This window comes from Myotis yumanensis, unplaced genomic scaffold (assembly GCF_028538775.1).
Source record: "Myotis yumanensis isolate MYYU_CA2020_CCGP unplaced genomic scaffold, mMyoYum1.0.hap1 SCAF_6, whole genome shotgun sequence".
Taxonomy (NCBI): domain Eukaryota; kingdom Metazoa; phylum Chordata; class Mammalia; order Chiroptera; family Vespertilionidae; genus Myotis; species Myotis yumanensis.
In genome coordinates this window covers 55,000,671-55,019,094 of record NW_027223757.1, presented here as the reverse complement: position 1 = coordinate 55,019,094, position 18,424 = coordinate 55,000,671, and the positions used below count along the sequence as shown (strand labels likewise).

At 38.2% G+C, this 18,424-nt stretch overlaps 1 protein-coding gene across 1 annotated transcript in view; it reads right to left on the bottom strand.

Moving 5' to 3' along the window:
- Window positions 1–941: 941 nt before the first annotated feature.
- The window catches only part of TBX18 (T-box transcription factor 18), a 29,101-nt gene continuing 11,618 nt past the window's right edge, over window positions 942–18,424 (bottom strand). The window contains exons 5-8 of the mRNA XM_070419319.1: window positions 14,542–14,709; window positions 11,397–11,461; window positions 5,343–5,437; window positions 942–4,080 (exon numbers count right to left, since the gene is read on the bottom strand). Of these exons, the coding sequence (XP_070275420.1) occupies window positions 3,356–4,080; window positions 5,343–5,437; window positions 11,397–11,461; window positions 14,542–14,709 (1,053 nt within the window). The 3' untranslated portion in view covers window positions 942–3,355. The remainder of the gene's footprint in view (window positions 4,081–5,342; window positions 5,438–11,396; window positions 11,462–14,541; window positions 14,710–18,424) is intronic.

Genomic DNA, 18,424 nt, shown 5'->3' with positions numbered 1-18,424 from the left:
CCCTATTCAAATCTTCCCAGAATTACCCTATTCCAAATATTACTCTTTTATCCTAATAAAACCTCCAGCTACCTATAAAGCTTCTCTTTATCTATTTCATATTAAAGTGTAAGTTGCTAATAGGTCTAAATATGAGGAGTGATGTCTCAAGAAGAATTCAGTTTTAAAGTGAGGTTCCTTTTGTTCAAAATTGTCCTTAACTAATGTAGTGAGTGTAATTAATGTAAATAGTGATCCTTTGCTATATCAGCAACTCTGTGCTCCAACCTCCTCTGGGGGCCACTGAAGTCTCCTGACCCCCTACATTCCAGAAATAGGGGTCAGCAACTGGGTGCCCCACTTGTGAAAAGCTGTTGACCTCTGGGAGGGAGCTTGTATGGAAGCAAGTGTTAATTTTCAAAATGTGGCTGGGTGTGATAGCAGCAACCTCACCTCATCACAATGCCCCTTGGAATGTTTTCTCGTCAGAAGGTCTAGAAGTGATCTGTCATCACTGGTCAGTGGTACAAGCAGCTCATTCTTGTATCTTTGCCCTTCTCCCCTGGACCTGAAACAAAACATACCACACTGCCCTCCTCACATTTGAATTTGCATGTGTTCAACCTCTGTCAGGGGTTCACCTTCAGTGGCATGGTCAGAGCACCAAGAAATTATATTTAATACATGAAAAAGGAAAAAGGAAAAAAAAAAAGGTCATTTCTCCATGCCTTCTAGTGGAAAGCTACAAAATTTGTGTTTGGGGTATGCTATGTGTGTGCTTATTCTTGGAGCAACATTTAGAGACATTTTAAATGATTACCCTCTAAAGTCATAAAAGGCTTTAGTAACACACTTTAATATATAATTTCTTAAGCACTTTTAAAAATAAAATACAGATATATAATTATAATTACCAATGCATGTATGTCATTTAATATCATGATAAAAAGACTAGTCATTGAAGTGACATGTGATTAATATTTACAGAATAACCAAAGGAAACAGCATTTGTACAATATTGCTAAATAAAAAAAGATTAATAATACTCATATTAAGGTTTCATTTCAAACCACCAACAGCAAAAGGAAAATGCTTTCCTTATTAATGCATATGTGTATAGATCATTACTTCCATTTTTTCTGAATATGGAGAAATCTTGTCCTCCTTGAATTATACCAAGCACTAAGGCTGGGATGTACTCATAGGACTTCTCCCAAGTCTTTGTCAATCTATTAATACCACACACAAATAGCTTATATAGATCCACCTATTGGAAATATTTCATGTCCCTTCATGCTAATCTTAAATTTAAAAATCAAAATTAATTTGACGAACTGTTACAGAATGCATGAGGAAACTTATCAATATCTATAAACAGAGTCACAACCTGTGCAAATCCTGTTGAAATAGTAATCCCCGAAACATCTAACAGCTGTGCTGCTTGAAAGACCATCAAGAGCTACACTCTTAGAAGGTGCAGGCTATTGGGTCTGCAGGTAAGAAGTTGCCATGCTGCTAGGAAGTCGTGCTTTCCGTTTCCAGCTGTTTACCTACTTCCTGGGAAAAGTAGTAGCTCTCTGTAGCATCATGGAGTTTGGAACCAAATTTTTGCCATTAAAAACTGGCATTATATTGAACCATTCATTGAGAAATCAATCAAAATAAAAATTTTTACTTTTACAACCTAAAAAAAAAAAAAAAAAAAAAAAAAGAGCTACACTCTTTCCCCATCTAAACTAGGGATGAGTTAAAGCAACTCTGTTTAGCACTAAAGGCAATCACACTGCTTTCGCTTGGAAAATATATGAACTGCAATGAGTCGATGGACAGACACATTGTTTTAGTTTCTCAACAGACATATGGTAATGTTTCTCACCATGCATTCGTAGCCTTTCCTATTCATCTCATAAAGAGCTATCAAGGTTACTTGTTCTAAAATTTTAAGCCATGTATACATTATTTTAGGAATTTTTAAAAAATGAATGCTGTTTTCATTTTTCCATTTTCGAAGTTAAAAATGCTGCTGAGGTTAAAAGTTTTATGGCTCCTTTATCATAATTGGTATCTTCCTCCTTAGTCCTCCAAGAGGGCCTTTATAGTACCGGGCTTTGGCCTTTGCACTACAGCTCCCAAAAGACAGATTGCTGGAGATAACCCCCTGAAATTCCTTACAGTGTTACTTAACACCATAAAGGCCTAGAATCTATCTGTTTTGGGATTCAGACAAAGAGACAAGGTTAAGAAGGGGAGAGGTTTCAATTTGTAGGAGTTACAAGACATAAATAAGTAGCATAAATGCCTTTTTCCTTGCTAATAGACTATGGGTCAGGAATCTCACAGCAAGATGGAAAAAAATATGCTGAATGAAAAACCACACTATAAAAATCTAAGGGATAATTGACAATATTATTCCTCTTGATTTAAAAAGATAAACATTTCTTATTGGAATCAAAGAATTTGATGTGGATTTGTTTTCTCTTTGCCATTCCATTCATATATCCCTTCCCCAATGAAAACTGGAACTTAAAAATGTTTACAGAACATTCTTTAATGGACTAGTTGGTAAACTAAATAAAATGAGCAAAAATCCAAAATAATGGAAATTTATTCTCTGCAGATGAATAAACATCTCTTATATGCCCAATGGAAAATGGGAAAAAAAATCACAAGCCTCTCTTCCACCTTCCTTAGGGAAATAATTATTATGGGTTATGGATTTACAGAACCACGGTCATATACTATCTGTGATAAGCAAACAGGAACACAAAAGCTAATCCTTCACAATTATAAATACTTCAGAACTAACACTAAAACTTCGACTGGCTTTTGCATTTTAGTTTCTCACACTGTGCCCAACAATAACAGAAATCACAAGATTCTGTGTGCTGGTTACTGCTGTTTATCAACACTCAAGTATGAAACGGCCTAGAGCATTTTTCTGATAAACTATTATAAGTCTTAGCCTGGTTCGTATCATTGCCAAGTTTTAAGTTTGCTGTTTGGTTTTTGAAAGAGTCTGAGAACTCTGGTTAAACATACTACATTTATGTCAATACTCTGTGCAACTGGGTGAAGTAGGGGGAAAAACAGAAAGAGGATGTGGTTTTGTAGACTTCAAAACTCCACATGCTCTGTACAGTATACATATACACCATAGATAATTACAATCTCACCATGAGAAAGTAAAAAAAAAAAAAAAAAAAAAACACAAAAAAAAAACTCAGTGAGCATTCATTTTCTATTATATGTACATTTTACAAGCTACTCATAGTTTCTTTTCATATTGCTTTTTTTTAAAAAAAAAAGAGAGAGAGAGAAAATGAGGACAGAAAATACATTAGATCAATTTGAATGTATATTAGACTTAAAGGCTTCATCAGACCATATGTGCAGACACTTGAGATGATGACAGAGTTAAACTTCCTAGGGTCCTAGAGTCAAAGAAACTCTGCTGGCCCCCACTGCTCAGCAGGTGCACTCCTTCCACAGGGGGCAACATCTGCCGATCAGTCATGGTCCCACTCGGCGAGGACCCCAAGAAACTTCCTTGAGAAGAAACAATTTTCTCAGGACTGGCAGCCAGTTTGGGGGATGTGGAGAAGTTATATCCATACAAGGCACAGGGGCTGTGTAACCTGAAAGTGTTATAGGAACCCTGATGGGTCTGGTTAGCAGCAAAGGCGTTGCTGGAGGGTGAAGGCATGATGTACTGGAGCTGAGGGGACATCCCCGAAATCTGCATGGACAGGCTGGTCTGTGGGCAGCTGAAGGTGTCTCCATCAGCGCCACCCATCGACATGTTCACAGAGGCGCTGCTGCTCACGCCCACATAGGAGGGAGTCCTGGGCGGGGCGAAGGTGTCGCTGGTCTGGTTGGTGAGCCTATTGTAGGTCTCCGCCAAGGATGTGCTGTATCGGTTGAGGGTGAGGCCTGACCGGGTGCAGGCGGAGTAGTCAGCCGGGGCCAGACTACACAGCTGGCTGGTATTGGGCCCCAGATGGAAGGCAGGAGAGGAGCAAGGGGAACCAGACAAAAGATGAGGATGGGTGGCAGCAACGCCATTCCCAGAACCTTGGAGTAAGGTGGAGGAACTTGTATTTCCTACGAGAGAAGGTGAAATGTAAAGAGCAATAATTCCACAGCCGTCTTTTCTTTTCAATTTTATAAACAGGAGCTAGATACTGACTTTCCCAAGCAATTTTATAACATATAAACTTCATCTTACTATGTATCTTGTTCCAAAAGTGTAACCATTGGCTCTCTTCCACCGAGCTTCTACCTTTTCTTTCAGCAGAGTTTGCTCTGGATCAATATATTTGCTTGCAAGAAAAGGAAGGAATTCAAAGGCTAGAGCACATCTTGCCTCAAACACATCTGCAGCTGGCCACTGAAAGTTTGCGTGTGTCAATGACTGTACTATTCAGAACTTTACATTTCTTCATTTCCAACCAGAAACAGGTTGGAGCATCCCGTGCTAACACAAGACCAGATGGCCAACACACAAGTAGTCCTGTGAAATAGAGAGGGTGGCGAGCCCTATGTCCAATCAATAACGGTGATGGTGGCTGAATCCCCTCTCTGGATTGGCTGGAAGATTGGTGTTTGCAAACCTGACAGAACTTAGGGGGAGAGAAGAATTCCAATGGACTGGACAGGTTGTAAAACAGTCATTGCACTAGCAACAGTGTTTTATATAGCTTCTCAAAATAACCGAAAGTCCAATTCAACCAAGGATAATTATCTAAAACACAGCAGGCTAAGTTCTCCATGGGGAGCTGGGCAGGATCAGGAGTAAATAGCCTGAGTGATGACATGGACTGAGAGTCCTACCTACCCCAGGTAGAGGAGGAAGTGGCTTGGAAGTGTCATTCCTATCCAGGCAACTTCTTCTAGGGAAACACTAGCCTTGAGCTTGGGAGAAATACTCAGGGGTGAGCCCAGGGAAGCCTGCCCCAGTGTGCCTGACTTTCTCATCATAAACCCTGCCTAGAGGCAATTCTGGTGAAGGAAGAAAAGAAAGAGGCTGGCAAGAAAAGTTGAACTACAACCAGCAATGGCACTTTCTCGTGTAGTGCACCTGGCACCAGAGCCCCCTAGAACACCTCTAATTTTAATAAGAGATTTAAGGTGAGGTGAAGGTCATGAAATATATAAACATCCTAAGACATCGAAGGCTTAACCTAAGACCACAACTGCCATTTTTCCTGGTCCATTGCCATACCACACAGAAAGAGTTGGATCCTGTAACGGGAGGATGCTGGTGATGAGGTCGCCGCTGTGAATAATGACTTGCTCATTTCTCAGTTCCTGAGCTTCTAGGCAGGAACTGGCTGTTTATTTGACTGGAAGACTCTGTGATTTACCTTGCTTGGGAATTCCAGGAATATCTTCAAAGGTGAGAGTCCGTAGTGAAGGTCTCCAGAATGCATACGACTCCACAAGGGCTTCCAAACCCATTCTAAATGGAAGGACCGGGAGGGGGATGGACAAAAGAAGCTGCGTTAGGAGCACTGGAGCCTTCCTCAGCAATAAGCAGCTCAGAAAGCAGCGGTGGTGTTGACTTTGGCAAGTGAGAAGCTTGGCACAGGCGGAAAGAAATGCTTCAGAGATGGGCTACCATTCCGTCACTAGGGCACAAGAGGATGACCACCCAAGAAGTCCTGTTAATGTTAGACAACTAAGCCGACCTCGGAGGATAAAAGGCTGTCCCCTTGGGCTAAGTTGAGGTAAAGAATGACCATCCTAGCTGATGTGACTCCAAGGCTATGCTGTGATCTGGAACCGACCCCCTCTCCCTGTTACATTACTTCCTCTCTCTGGTGAGGAAGTCTCTGCCACAGAGCATGCCCTGTGAAGCCACCTCTTTCCTAAGAGACATTTCTGTCCATCATTCGTTGCCTCAGCGGCCAGCTTAGGGGAGCACTCATCCAAAGAAAACTGATTTCTCTCTCAAGGACTTGATCTCCATCACATCTGGGGCGGCCAGGGTGGGCTCTCACTCCAGCAACAGGAGGTCTGAGGGGCGGGGCAGCACTGGCCTCTCAGCCCAAGATGCAGGGGGGATGATAAGAAGGTGGTCTCACAGGGCGGTAGGGAATACAGAGCTAGGATTAGCATCAAACATTATTTTTAAATTCCTGCATACCCTTAAAGGATGGACACTTAACAAGACAGAACAAATTGATTATGGACTATTTACATGATATATGCATGTTTTAAAACAAGGGCAACTACTCTAACTACAGATATATGTGTATGTATCTCCTACCTTAAGTGATTCAGAGTCTTCCCCTCCTTCTATCAGATAACTAAGTCCTCTAGGTTCTGGAAATGAGGCCCTTCATTTAACTAGCCCATTCCCAAGACCTCACCACTCTTCCCTCAACCACCTCAGCCCTAAACAATTTATTAATGTAGATAACATTGTGCTTTTCATGAAACATATAGCTCTACTGTAGGAAATGGCTGCTTCCTGCATGTCAAACAATACTCAGACATCTCTTGTGATTGTTAGATACAGTTTTATTTAATATACATATGTAATCTGTGTATAATGTAAATATTAAAGATAGGTCCATCTCTAATAGCTTAGACTCAGTGTGCTACCTCCTCTGCCTTCCCTGCATCTCTAAGTCAGAAGCTGTGAAGTAAGACTACCAGTAAATCCATAGACTAAAGGACCCTTCCTCCCCCGAGACAATAGGAATGGTAAGTGATGCGTGCAGATAAAATCATCTCACATGACCTGTCCTTCTCTACTAAGGTTTTGCACATTGAATTTGCTTCTATAGAGTGATTAGAGTACAGACTCATTAATTTGTTGATTTCTGTCATGACTCCATAAGGAGCATTACTATTTCATCTTAGTGATGGGAGACAGCTATGTGTGTGTGCATAGGTGGTGTGGTACATGCACAGGCTTGCATACATGAACCATCCTCATAGGAGACCCACATGGACCTGACTCATTTCTGAAGTCACAGGTTCATCGGGATCCTGCTCTGGGAACACTTCCAAGAGCCATCCAGTGTCACACAGGTGCTAGTACTGGGCACAGAGTGGACCTGCACGGACCTTACCTGGACTGTACTGAGAGAGAAGGGCAGACTCTGGCCCCAGCTGCAATCAGTGTGCCACAGAGAGCAGGGTTAAGGACACTGGATTGAGGGTCAGGAGAACTGAATTGAGACTGAAACACTAAAACTCACCATGTGACCTTAAGCAATTGTTCTAACCTCACTGGATGTCAGCTTCCCACAAAGTGAGGATTAGACTACAAAAGCTTTGAATCCTGTCCTAGTTCTAAAGTCGTTTGCTATTAAGTGATTTTTCGAAAACCAAACATCATATCTGTGGCTGAACCACCAGCCAAATCCAAGACCACTCTGCTGAGTAACATTCTGTATACATTGAAGTATTAATTAGGGGGAGTCTGGCAGCCTGTATGTAGCCTGCATGTCATTTAATACTGTACTATCAAATGCCAGGTGCTATTTAGCTGATTACTCTATATTTAGTTTATACCAGTGGTCGGCAAACTGCGGCTCGCAAGCCATATGCGGCTCTTTGGGCCCTTGAGTGTGGCTCTTCCACAAAATACCACGTGCGAGTGCGCACATACAGTGCGATTGAAATTTCGTGGCCCATGCGCAGAAGTCGGTATTTTGTAGAAGAGCCACACTCAAGGGGCCAAAGAGCCGCATGTGGCTCATGAGCCGCAGTTTGCCGACCACTGGACTAATACTAAATTTGTATGACTTTCTAAAAAAAAGCTTTTTTGAATGTTAGGACACAGTTTTGTATAAAACTGTTTTTTATTACCACATAGATGAGTTTCAGTAATCATAGTTTTAAATATTAAAGATACCACAGTGGTCATGAAGTGGTCTCAAAGGAGATTAACTAAGAGATAATTAACGAACAGCCACCAGACTTAAAAATGTATTAACTATAGAAATGAGCATTACTGCATTACTTGCGTTAGCAGCGTACACTTTATTATGCTTCAAATACAAATCCATAGACTAAATTCCTGGGTGGGGGGGGGGGGAGTTTTTGATCATCCCAAACACAGATGCCCTAAGTTTTAAAGAGAGGTTCTGAAGGTGACATATCTACAAGTGATCTAATTTGGAGCTATTGATATTTTTCTTGAGGCTGCTGTTTCACACTGCAAGTTCCAGAAAGGATTTGAGATATTTTGCAGGAAACAGTTATAAAATATTTATTAGCTGAATCTGGACATTTTTTTTTTAAAAAAAGCCTTCATTTTCTCCAGTAATGGAGACTTTTCCTGTCTAGTTAAAGAAAAGATAAAAGGCACCTCCTGCAGGAGTGTAGCCAAGGCGATAATTTATACAAGATGCCTTTGAACAATTTCCACATTTTATCACCACCCTAATTTATGCTATCAAATGGCCAAGTTTATTTAGTAAAATGGTTATGTTTTTCCTGAAGTATTTAAAGAGAAGAAATTTTTGTACCTTCCTGAGTAAAAAATTTTATAGGGTCAAACCTAAGGCCTAACTGAAGAATGAAACTATTCTCAGCACATAAATTCTCTTTCACGTAGCAAATGTCTTGCAGGAGAGCTTTTAAGGGCTGAAGCTACTGATTCCTATAAAATAGGCTGTACAACCGTAAATAGCCAGGAAGGGATAATTTTTAATTAAAGCAAATTGTTTTACAAAGTTTAAAAAATCACAAGTCCATGTTTATTTCTTATCTTGCTTAATTTGTTTATTTCATTTATAGGGGAAAATAAAAATAGAATTTGCATTAAAATTAATAACAAGAGCAACAGAACCAGGGATAGTAAAGAAATATATTGAACTTTTTTTCATGGGCTTTCTTCTCTGATATATATATAATATCACTCCTCCCTAAAGCCCTCTGCACCAATGTGTAACCTCCAAGTTTTAAATATAATTCAGGTTCTTTTTTTTTAAAAAAAGGAAAATATTACATAAATTAGAAAGCTTTAAAGCTGATCAAATTCTCTCTTCTCCAGATAAGTGCCTTTTGCATGTATCAATGGAAAATGTTAAAAATCAAATATTTTTAAATGGGGAATATTGGTTTATAGATATTTAACATTCCAAAATGAGCAATGAAGAGCTTAAGTATGAGAAGCAGAAGAAATAATTTTACTGAGAAGACAAGTGAAACTATTCATTTCACGACCAAGAAAGCTATGTAGAGGCTCAACACGTTTGCCCTATACTAAATTATTGTTTAAACATTTGAAGCAAAATAAAATTTTTAAAGTTTTAGAAAATTTAAAACGTGTTAACACATAATTCATTATTTTATGTAGATCCATTAAAAACTCTAAAAGTTTTAAAGTCAAGAAAGAAATAGTAGTAAGCACCATGGATACCATGCCTCTATACTCCTGAAACCGCCAAAGGGAAGGAAAATATCCATCTTAAACCTAGCATTTTTACCTCACCAAACAATAGACTTCGTAGCTGACTTTCACCAAAGCCACTGATTTTTTTCACTGACCAAATTAAAAAACAAACAAAAAAACCCAACCAGATGCCTTTGCATTATGCTGATGTTTACAGAAATCTTTCTGAAAACTTATCATATGCAGCCTATCATCTCACTTCTACTTGTAGGTTTATTCACTATTATCATCTACCCAAACTATGCCTTTGAAAATATTTTTAAATTTACTGCTTCAAAAATGAACGAACAGTGTGTAGGCAGTGTGATCCCCCAGGGTCACAGCAGTGAGGTCTTGCTTAGAGCTTGTCTACTGGAGAATGTGGACACGGTTCCTGGCTGGGTACTCTCCATTCCTCAGTGCTGCCCTCCTGAAGTTTTAGTGAATTTTAATAAATGTATTCTCTGCTTTTAAAAAAATTAATTACAAAACCTAAATATATGCAAGACTCTTAACTGGATAAATACTATTCAGCTCTAACCAAAACCACAAGAAGATTCCACCAAAGTATTTGTCAAATTAGAAGAGGAGTCCTCCCAGAGGCTCCCTTCAGTCACCTCTCCAGTAGCCATCTCCCTTTCTAAACTATTCAACTTTCAGGAACTCCTCTGAAAAGCAAAGTTCACCAGGAGCCAATGTAACATAACAAAAGCCAAGCAAAGTTTTTCTCCACATTGAAACACATCTAAAAACACAGAATAATTTCAATACAGCCATATCGTAGCATAGGAACACATGCAAATCTTCCCACACAGTGAAGAATTGCAGAGGGAAGCCCTATTATTAGTCTTCTTGATCTACCTGCACCAAGTTAAAGGCTACTCTACAAGTAGTATTTTAGTTGCCTTTTAGTCCTCACATTGTATGGTGCTTAAATGATGCCATTGCATTGAAAGATGAAATCAAGTCTCTGCAAGCACTTGAGTGTATTCTGAGAAAAGGTCTTTACACCTGCCTTGCCCAATTAATCAGCTGAAAGAACTAAAAATCTGGGCTACTACTTGAGTGTTTTCTTTCTACAATTTTAAATGACATTGTCCCTAAAATAAGATAATTGGGGATTTTGACTTCATATAGACACAACCTATCAATACCAAGTTTTCAAAGAGTAGTAGAATAATTTCTGGAGTAAAGTAATAAAAATTTCTCAAATACCTTTTTAAAAACAAAATGCTTCTAAAAACATTTAACTCAAAGCCTTACCCTGAAAAGGCATCTGGAGAACGTTAGTCTGTTATTACTCTCTACTACTATCAACAGTTATTTTAGAAAACGTTGCACTGAACTGTACTGGAATAAAATCATATCAATAAATTCAAAAGCTCTTGGCACACAGACTAGGGTGATCTGCTTTTTGATAAAAGTAATAGAGTGGAATTCATTATTGTAGCTCTCCCACTTAGTACAAACACCATAAAACACGACACAGAAAAAATAAACAAGTGTGTGGCTGTCAGCAGAGCCAAGACAAATTTGGAAACTAAAGAACATCAGCTCTCTTGGCAATGGGGAGTAGTTTCATATACAAGTTGGAAATCTGAGGGAACAAGAGACCTGCCATATTCCGAAGACAGAATCAATAGATAGTTGTGACATCACTAAGCAAATTTTAAACCAAGAGCAGATGCAGAGAGGATACGGACTTGGATATGGAAGCCCCTAGGCCTGTAAGAGCAGCCTTCCTTATGGCCCCTTCAGGGGAACATGTGCTATACACGCTGAGAACTTCCATTTTTACCCCAGCATCACACATCAAAGTTCACCTTAAGAATGGGCAGGTCACAACACTACACCCCAAAAATAAGTTATAAACAAGGTCCAATAGTATTAACAAACTTAAACCCTCATCAGAAATGGTTTCCTAACCATGTCAGTAAGTTTAACTATTTACTTTGTAATGGAAAGGTAACAATGAAAACAATCAAATATATTTACCACAGCCAGAATGTTCTTCACTAAGACTTACCTGTTACGCCCAGAGTCTCGGAAGCCTTTGGCAAATGGATTCCTATCTATCTTCAAGCGAGTAATCTGCAGAGTGAAGAAAAAAAAATCACATCGAATCTTATTATAAATGCCAAGTAAGGTTATTAAAAATGGAAATGAGGGAAGAACTACAAGTAATTCCAAAATTAAATGTCAGATGATTCTATTGTGTTCCTCTCTCCTTTCCCGTGTATTTTATTATTTTAGCAGCAAAGTTAGAAGAAAATTTCAGAAATCATTCAAATGTTTACTGCTATGAAAAAGCATTCCCCACCCCTAATTCAAGTGCTGTGAATAAAGTCTGTTTTGCTGTTAATAGGCCTAGAAAAGGGATAACTTGCCCTTTGTTTTCCCATCTCTCTGAACTAAAGTTCTTCCCTTTCCTTTAACTCTGTGATATAGTTGAATCCTGCTTCTCTTACAATGGTAGTGATGGGAAACAGCTCATCTCCAACTTCAATTTAACGGCCATTTATATGCCTGAATGTTGTTGAGCTCCTGCATATTCTTCTTCTCCTTCAGAGTTAGGTAATATACATTCCATTAACTTTTCTGCCTATTTTTCTGTCTCTCCTTGAACCATCTTTATGACTCTCATCTGAAAATCTTACTTGTTCCTCTTTTATCTATGGAGTCCTGAACTCACCAGAGTACTTAACCAGCAGTAACCACTATTTGAAGGTTCTAATGGGATTATGTCTTATGTATGTAGTAGCAATAAATGAAGTTTTAATTTTTACTACAGTTCTAACTTGTTGACTCATAACCAGCTTTTTTCCCACTCAGACCCCAAGATTTGGGGGAGGGGGTATATTTACAAATAGTCTAATCATCTCCATTAAAAATTTTTTTTTGTTATATCATCTTGCAATTAACACTAGTAAACGGCATCTCATCTATTTCTTCCCAGATCGCCACTTTACCCAGAGGAATTTACAGCCTACTTTCTAAGAAGCACAACATGCTTTGTTTCCTCTGTTCCTTGGTTTAGCAGAATCTACAAAGTTGATGAACATACTTCTGACTGCACCATTTTGGTCGAAGACAAACAAACACTGTTGGCTAACACTAAGGCAAAGAAAGGCATCTTTGGAAAGTCACCTCCCATATCCCTATGTAATCCTGTGTGTGCTCCCAGCCATCCTCCAAGCAGCCATGTAACACCTGAGACATATGAGTTCCATATGATAGGCTTTTAGTATGTCGATAAAACTACATGATAAATTACATAATGTAAGGGTTTGCTAATTAATTTATTGTGTCTGCCACTCTCTCATTGAAGGAATTCTTTATAATTCATTATAGCTCAATTCTGTGTTCATTAAATAATGTTTTAAAAACATTAAATAATTTAAATATACATTTAAAACAGTATTTTTTAAAAAGAGTACAGATTTATATAATGGTACCATGTCTAAACAAAGATCTATAGCACAATTAACATTATCATCATTTTTATTACTGACATCACATCTATTGAGTGCATACCATGTATGCTGTACTGAGTTTTATGCATATTATTATGTTTAATTCCCATAGCAACTCATATGTAGTTATTATCCCAATTTTATGTTTTCTTTTAAACTGAGGCTTAAGTATCCTGTGATCATAAGGTTTCTTGGTGGTAGAACTGGGCTGGGACCCCAGACTTCAGAGCCCATGCTGTTAACCACCAGGCTAGGTTGCTTACCAATTTTCCATAAGTTTTTCAAAATAGCAGCTAGGAAGTTTAAAAATAAACATGATTGCATTTTATCATTATTTATTTCCCTTCTTTTAATTTTCTACTCTCTTAATCAATTTGTCAGCATTTGTTAAGTGGTGTTAGTCACCAACATGTACCAAGAGCTCACTGTATCTCATTTATTGTATCACAGAGGCTGGGAGAAAACAAACAAACAAAAAAACAACAACATTTAACTCAGTTAATTTTTGTGTGTTTGAGAAAGAGACAGTGACAGAGAAAGAAAATGAAATGGAGTTGGGTACTAAATGACTCTGCTCTTTTCTCCACATGCATTATATTTTTCCTTTAAAATATTCATTTTCTGCACCTAACATATTTTAAGAATATCTTCCTAATTGTCTCTAGCCCTTCCAAGGGTTAATTTCCTGTTGCTTCCGAAGAGCCTGCAGAAAGGCCTGACAATGTGAGCGTGAGAGGGCAGGCGACCCTGGGCAGTGGGACTGGTGCCTGCACAGGGATGAGAGTGGATGAGTCTCTCAGACTTAAAGGGGGTCACACAGGACGGGAACCACATCTCAGAAGCTTTAAAACAACAGAAACCACAACAGAGAGATTATAAAGCCTTAAACTTTTAACTGAGATGTATAGAAATTGAAAGAGAAACGGAGATCTAAAATAGTTCTGCTGACAACTGACATTCTTTTTAAAAATGTGCCACACACCACATCAACCTCAACTACATCCCTATTTCTTATAAAAACTGACCAGAATTGCATGGATTAAATAATTGGTTTGATTGAATTCTCCACCTACTTAATACAGTCTTAAAAATACATGTATGCTTACCCAAACAGACAAGAAGTATTTCATTTATCAATTTATTCTCAAATTTAGGAAAGGATTACTCCTCAATTGCTGATCTCTCAGACTATAAACATATGCATCACCTTCTATCACAATTAAAGTGCATCTTGAAAGAAACCGCCCTTTTTGTAAATATCCCCAAATAACTAAAAAGGATAAATGCTTCTGAAATATTTCTCATTATAGATAGGTTGTAGTTTTAAAATAAGGTGAACTACCAAATCCCATGCTCTATGATACAATTCACTTTTCATATTCCACATGTCTATTTCCTAGACAATACACACACTTTCTAAGTTTACTATGACATCATGATTCAATATCACAAAATGGAAAGTAAGCCTACACTGTCAGTCTTGAGACACATTCTTGTCTAAAAAAAATCCTCAGTAGACTAGTCTTACTTGAGGAATCAAGAATAAAGAATTTTTACTACAATAAATATACCCTGAACATCATCTACGACAAATGCTTTCTGGCAATTCATAATGTTTAGATACAGTAAAAGGATAGCTAGCTTTCTATTTACAACTGAAATGAAAGTCTAGAAAGATACCAATTCTTACAACAATACCTGCTGATTCTGATAGGCCGTGACGGTGGTGAAGACAGTTTCGGGAAAGGAGAAGGCTTTCACTCCCTCCCCAGAAGGCACAGGCTTGATGGGAGAAAGGTCATCTCCACAGTCTTTACGGATGACGTGGACGCGTGGTTGGTATTTGTGCATAGAATGAAGAATAATCTATGTCAAGGAAAGAAAAGCCAAATTCATCAGGAACTTCTGCCCAATCTCAACACCATGACTAAATATTTAATATGTAAATTAAATCACAGTTGGAAATTAAAATTTCCAAGGATGCAGAAAGGCCAATTTAATAAAGTATATCAAAATTGGAGAAGGAGAGCTAGGAAGTTATCTGTTAAATGTGCATAAAAATACAAAAAAAAATCATTATTTAGGTGAACCCCAGTGTGTTTAACATCAAATTTTCTGTTTCTAAAAATACAAAAATAAATTCATAAGTATTTTACTTATAATGAGCCAAATTGGAACACAGAGTCGAAACCAATAAAACTAAAAGTGAGATTGAAATGATTATTTAAATTCCACCACACCCATCCCCTAAAAAAATAAATATCTCACACCAGGGTTTTCTTCAGAGAACATTCTTCCCCCATTAATGACTGCAACATGTCTATTCAAGGGCAAAGGGAACTTTAAGGATACCCCAAGGTCTGCCTTATGTGTGGTTCACGAAGTCTCTTGTTTGTCTAGAGAGCCCAGTGTCCATGCCTCCATCACAACAAGGCTTTCAAAACCCCAGACACTGGGGGATAGGAAAACTGGTGCTCTTAGCCTCTGCTGGGGGAATCTGATAATATGCTCCAACTACCTTCTACCCAGGGATTCCAATTATGAGAATTTATCCTAAGGAAATATTCAAAATCCAGAAAAGCATTTCATGTACAAAGATGTGCAATGTGCCCTTTACAACAGTGGAAAAACTATAAAGCACTCACATAAGTAGATTGGTTACGTTAATGAAAGACAACACAACTGGATATGGTACTATTCAGCCATTACTAATGCAGTTTAGGACATTTTTAACCACATAATAAAATGTTTCCTTTTAAATATTACACGATAAAAAAGGACCCAAGTTGTTTATAAACTAATCAAAACTATATAAAAATAGACAGTAAAAAGGACCCATACTAAGATATGAATAGTGATCATCTCCGAATGATGGGTTTATGGGTGAATTTTTTTTTCTCCTTCTTCTTTATATGCTTGCTTTCAAGGTTGAGGAAGTGGGGTAAAGAAATAGCCTCACCCAAGAGGATTTTCTATTTGCTGCTGGGGCTCCATATTCATGAATGGGTTTAGTTAACAAGCCATTATCTTTCCTAAGCTATACAATTTGAATTCAGGTTTGGGGGTGTTGGAGTTTGGAGAGGAAATGCTTAAACAAAAGTCTTGGAAAAATACAGTGGTTGACCTACCTCGTGGTTTTCAGAATTCAAGCAGTTTAATAAGCCAAACTCAGAAGCTTTGGTCAGCCCAAACACGAAGAGCCCTCTACTGGGACAGTGCATCGCTGCCACAAGAGGACGTCTTTATACGCTGGTAGTAACCAACACAGTGGTGAGGTTTTTTTTTTGTTTTGTATTTTTACCCTAAAATTTCCTTTCTATTAGGGGAGGAAATGTGTGGATGACAGACATCCTAAGGGGGAGGCAGCATAAGTATGAGGAAAGGAGAAGAAGGGATGGCAGCCCTCAACATCACCTGGGGATACTCTGCACCCTCTAGGAAAGTCTCTTTCCAAGTCTAACAAAAGACAGTTTTCAGTAACCCATTAGGGGCCCACAAAATCAATTTTCTACCAAAAATGTTTAAAATAAATGAAATTATAAAATAAATCAGAAACTAGAGTGTGCTACTTGTAGTAAGGGTAAGTATTGTTTTGCAAAACATTGTTTTCTGTGTGCACATGGTCATACCATAAAATGTATGTCTGACTATGAGTCAAGTGAAGATCTGAAAAACACAGAAGCGAGATTTAATTCTAATGATCAGCAACTTCCAGAGCAGAAGAAAAACTGGAGAAAGCTACCTCACATTAAAAAAACTAATTAAGTGCATAACTAATTTCAGAAGACTACAGTGAACTGACTTGAAATGAAGGAAATGAAAACTGATTTGAGTTTCTGTTTACCAGTCAATGAAAAGAAGGTTCCTGTTTTATGAAGTATTTGTTCTCTCAAGATTTCTCCACATAGCTATCTACATTTTAACTTTATTTGTCTATATCCTTATCCTCAGTGAGGTATACTGAGGTAGGATACAGAAATAGCTGATCTATGCCTATGTTTGCACATTAAAGGACAACTGCCAATAAAAATCTCAAGATTAATTAAGCAAAATAATTTTCAATATTCTCTATAGGAATTTAATATATCCCTGGAAAATTTTAGGGAATGCTAAACAAGCCTCAGTTCTTTTTTATAACATAGCATTATTTGATCTTTAATGAACTATCAAACTTATAATGATGAGCAGTCAATAACAGTTTGCTTATTTAATAGAACAAGTAGAGCAAGGAGAACCACTGGCCTCATAAACAAGGAGACCACAATGATAATGCCCATCACCGAAACTCAAATAATTACATCTGATCTGCATGTTCCACGCTCTCTGATCTATTTAGCTGGAGGATTTCTTTTCTTTTTGGCATTACATAGTAGTACAGATATCTCGTGGGCCTATCTCCATAATACAGAGTGCAGCTTTTCAGGTTCATACACATTTTTTTTCCATTTTAAACACAGTAGGCTTGAGTCAAATGAAGCATGATATTACTTATTTCTGATCTGACAGGACAAAAAATGACTGTGGGTTGACAGACACGCCAAGCTGTACCTTATAAAAGAGCTCAATAGGGAAACACTATCTGCTGACTCTGGAAATTTTCTAGATGACCTAAATTCAGTGTTGATACAAGTCAAGCAAAGTACCAATGAAGAGAGATAACAAAAACCTGGCTCCCTGTATTTTTGGTGATACCAAGTAATGGCTCACTTTAAATGGTAGGGGTCAATGCAGTAACCTCAAGTTGCCAGCTCCACAGCAAGGCGACCTTGGTTTTGTTTCAGGCATGAAGCTGTATATAAAGCACTCCTTAGAAATATGTACTTTCAAGTGAACCAGCTTCATTTGATTCACTCAAAATTCTCTGGTTCCAACATAACTCATGAGGAAACTAAGCCTCAGAGAGCCAAAGTGACTTACCCACTAACATGAATGCGTTGGACCTCTAAGCTGTTACAAGTTCTTGTCATCAAGATCTTAGAAATCTCCCCTGTAATACCTTGCTTCCCCACTGCATTTTCAAGCAGGAATGAGAAGATTATGAGGGCAAACTTAGAGGTAGGGTTCCTCTATATCATTGAATCCTCAGCAGCTGGAAAACAGACCCTTTCACAGGTACCCGGGCTGTGGCTGCCTGGCCATACTTCCTGCCAAAGCAGGGAGGTACACCTGTTAAATGTCTTCTAATGAGGTTAAAGGTACAACTTTTAAGTGTCTTCTAATTCTTCAGGAAAATGCTCATCTAAATGTTTCCCTTTAGAGCAGTGATGGCGAACCTATGACACGCATGTCAGAGGTGACACGCAAACTCATTTTTTTGGTTGATTTTTCTTTGTTAAATGCCATTTAAATATATAAAATAAATATCAAAAATATAAGTTTTTGTTTTACTATGGTTGCAAATATCAAAAAATTTCTATATGTGACACGGCACCAGAGTTAAGTTAGGGTTCTTCGAAATGCTGACACGCCGAACTCAAAAGGTTCGCCATCACTGCTCTAGAGAGCAAATTCCAGGAGAATAGGGAAACATGCACATGATGAGAAGGAAATAACCACCCAAGCACGCTAAACATCTGCACCT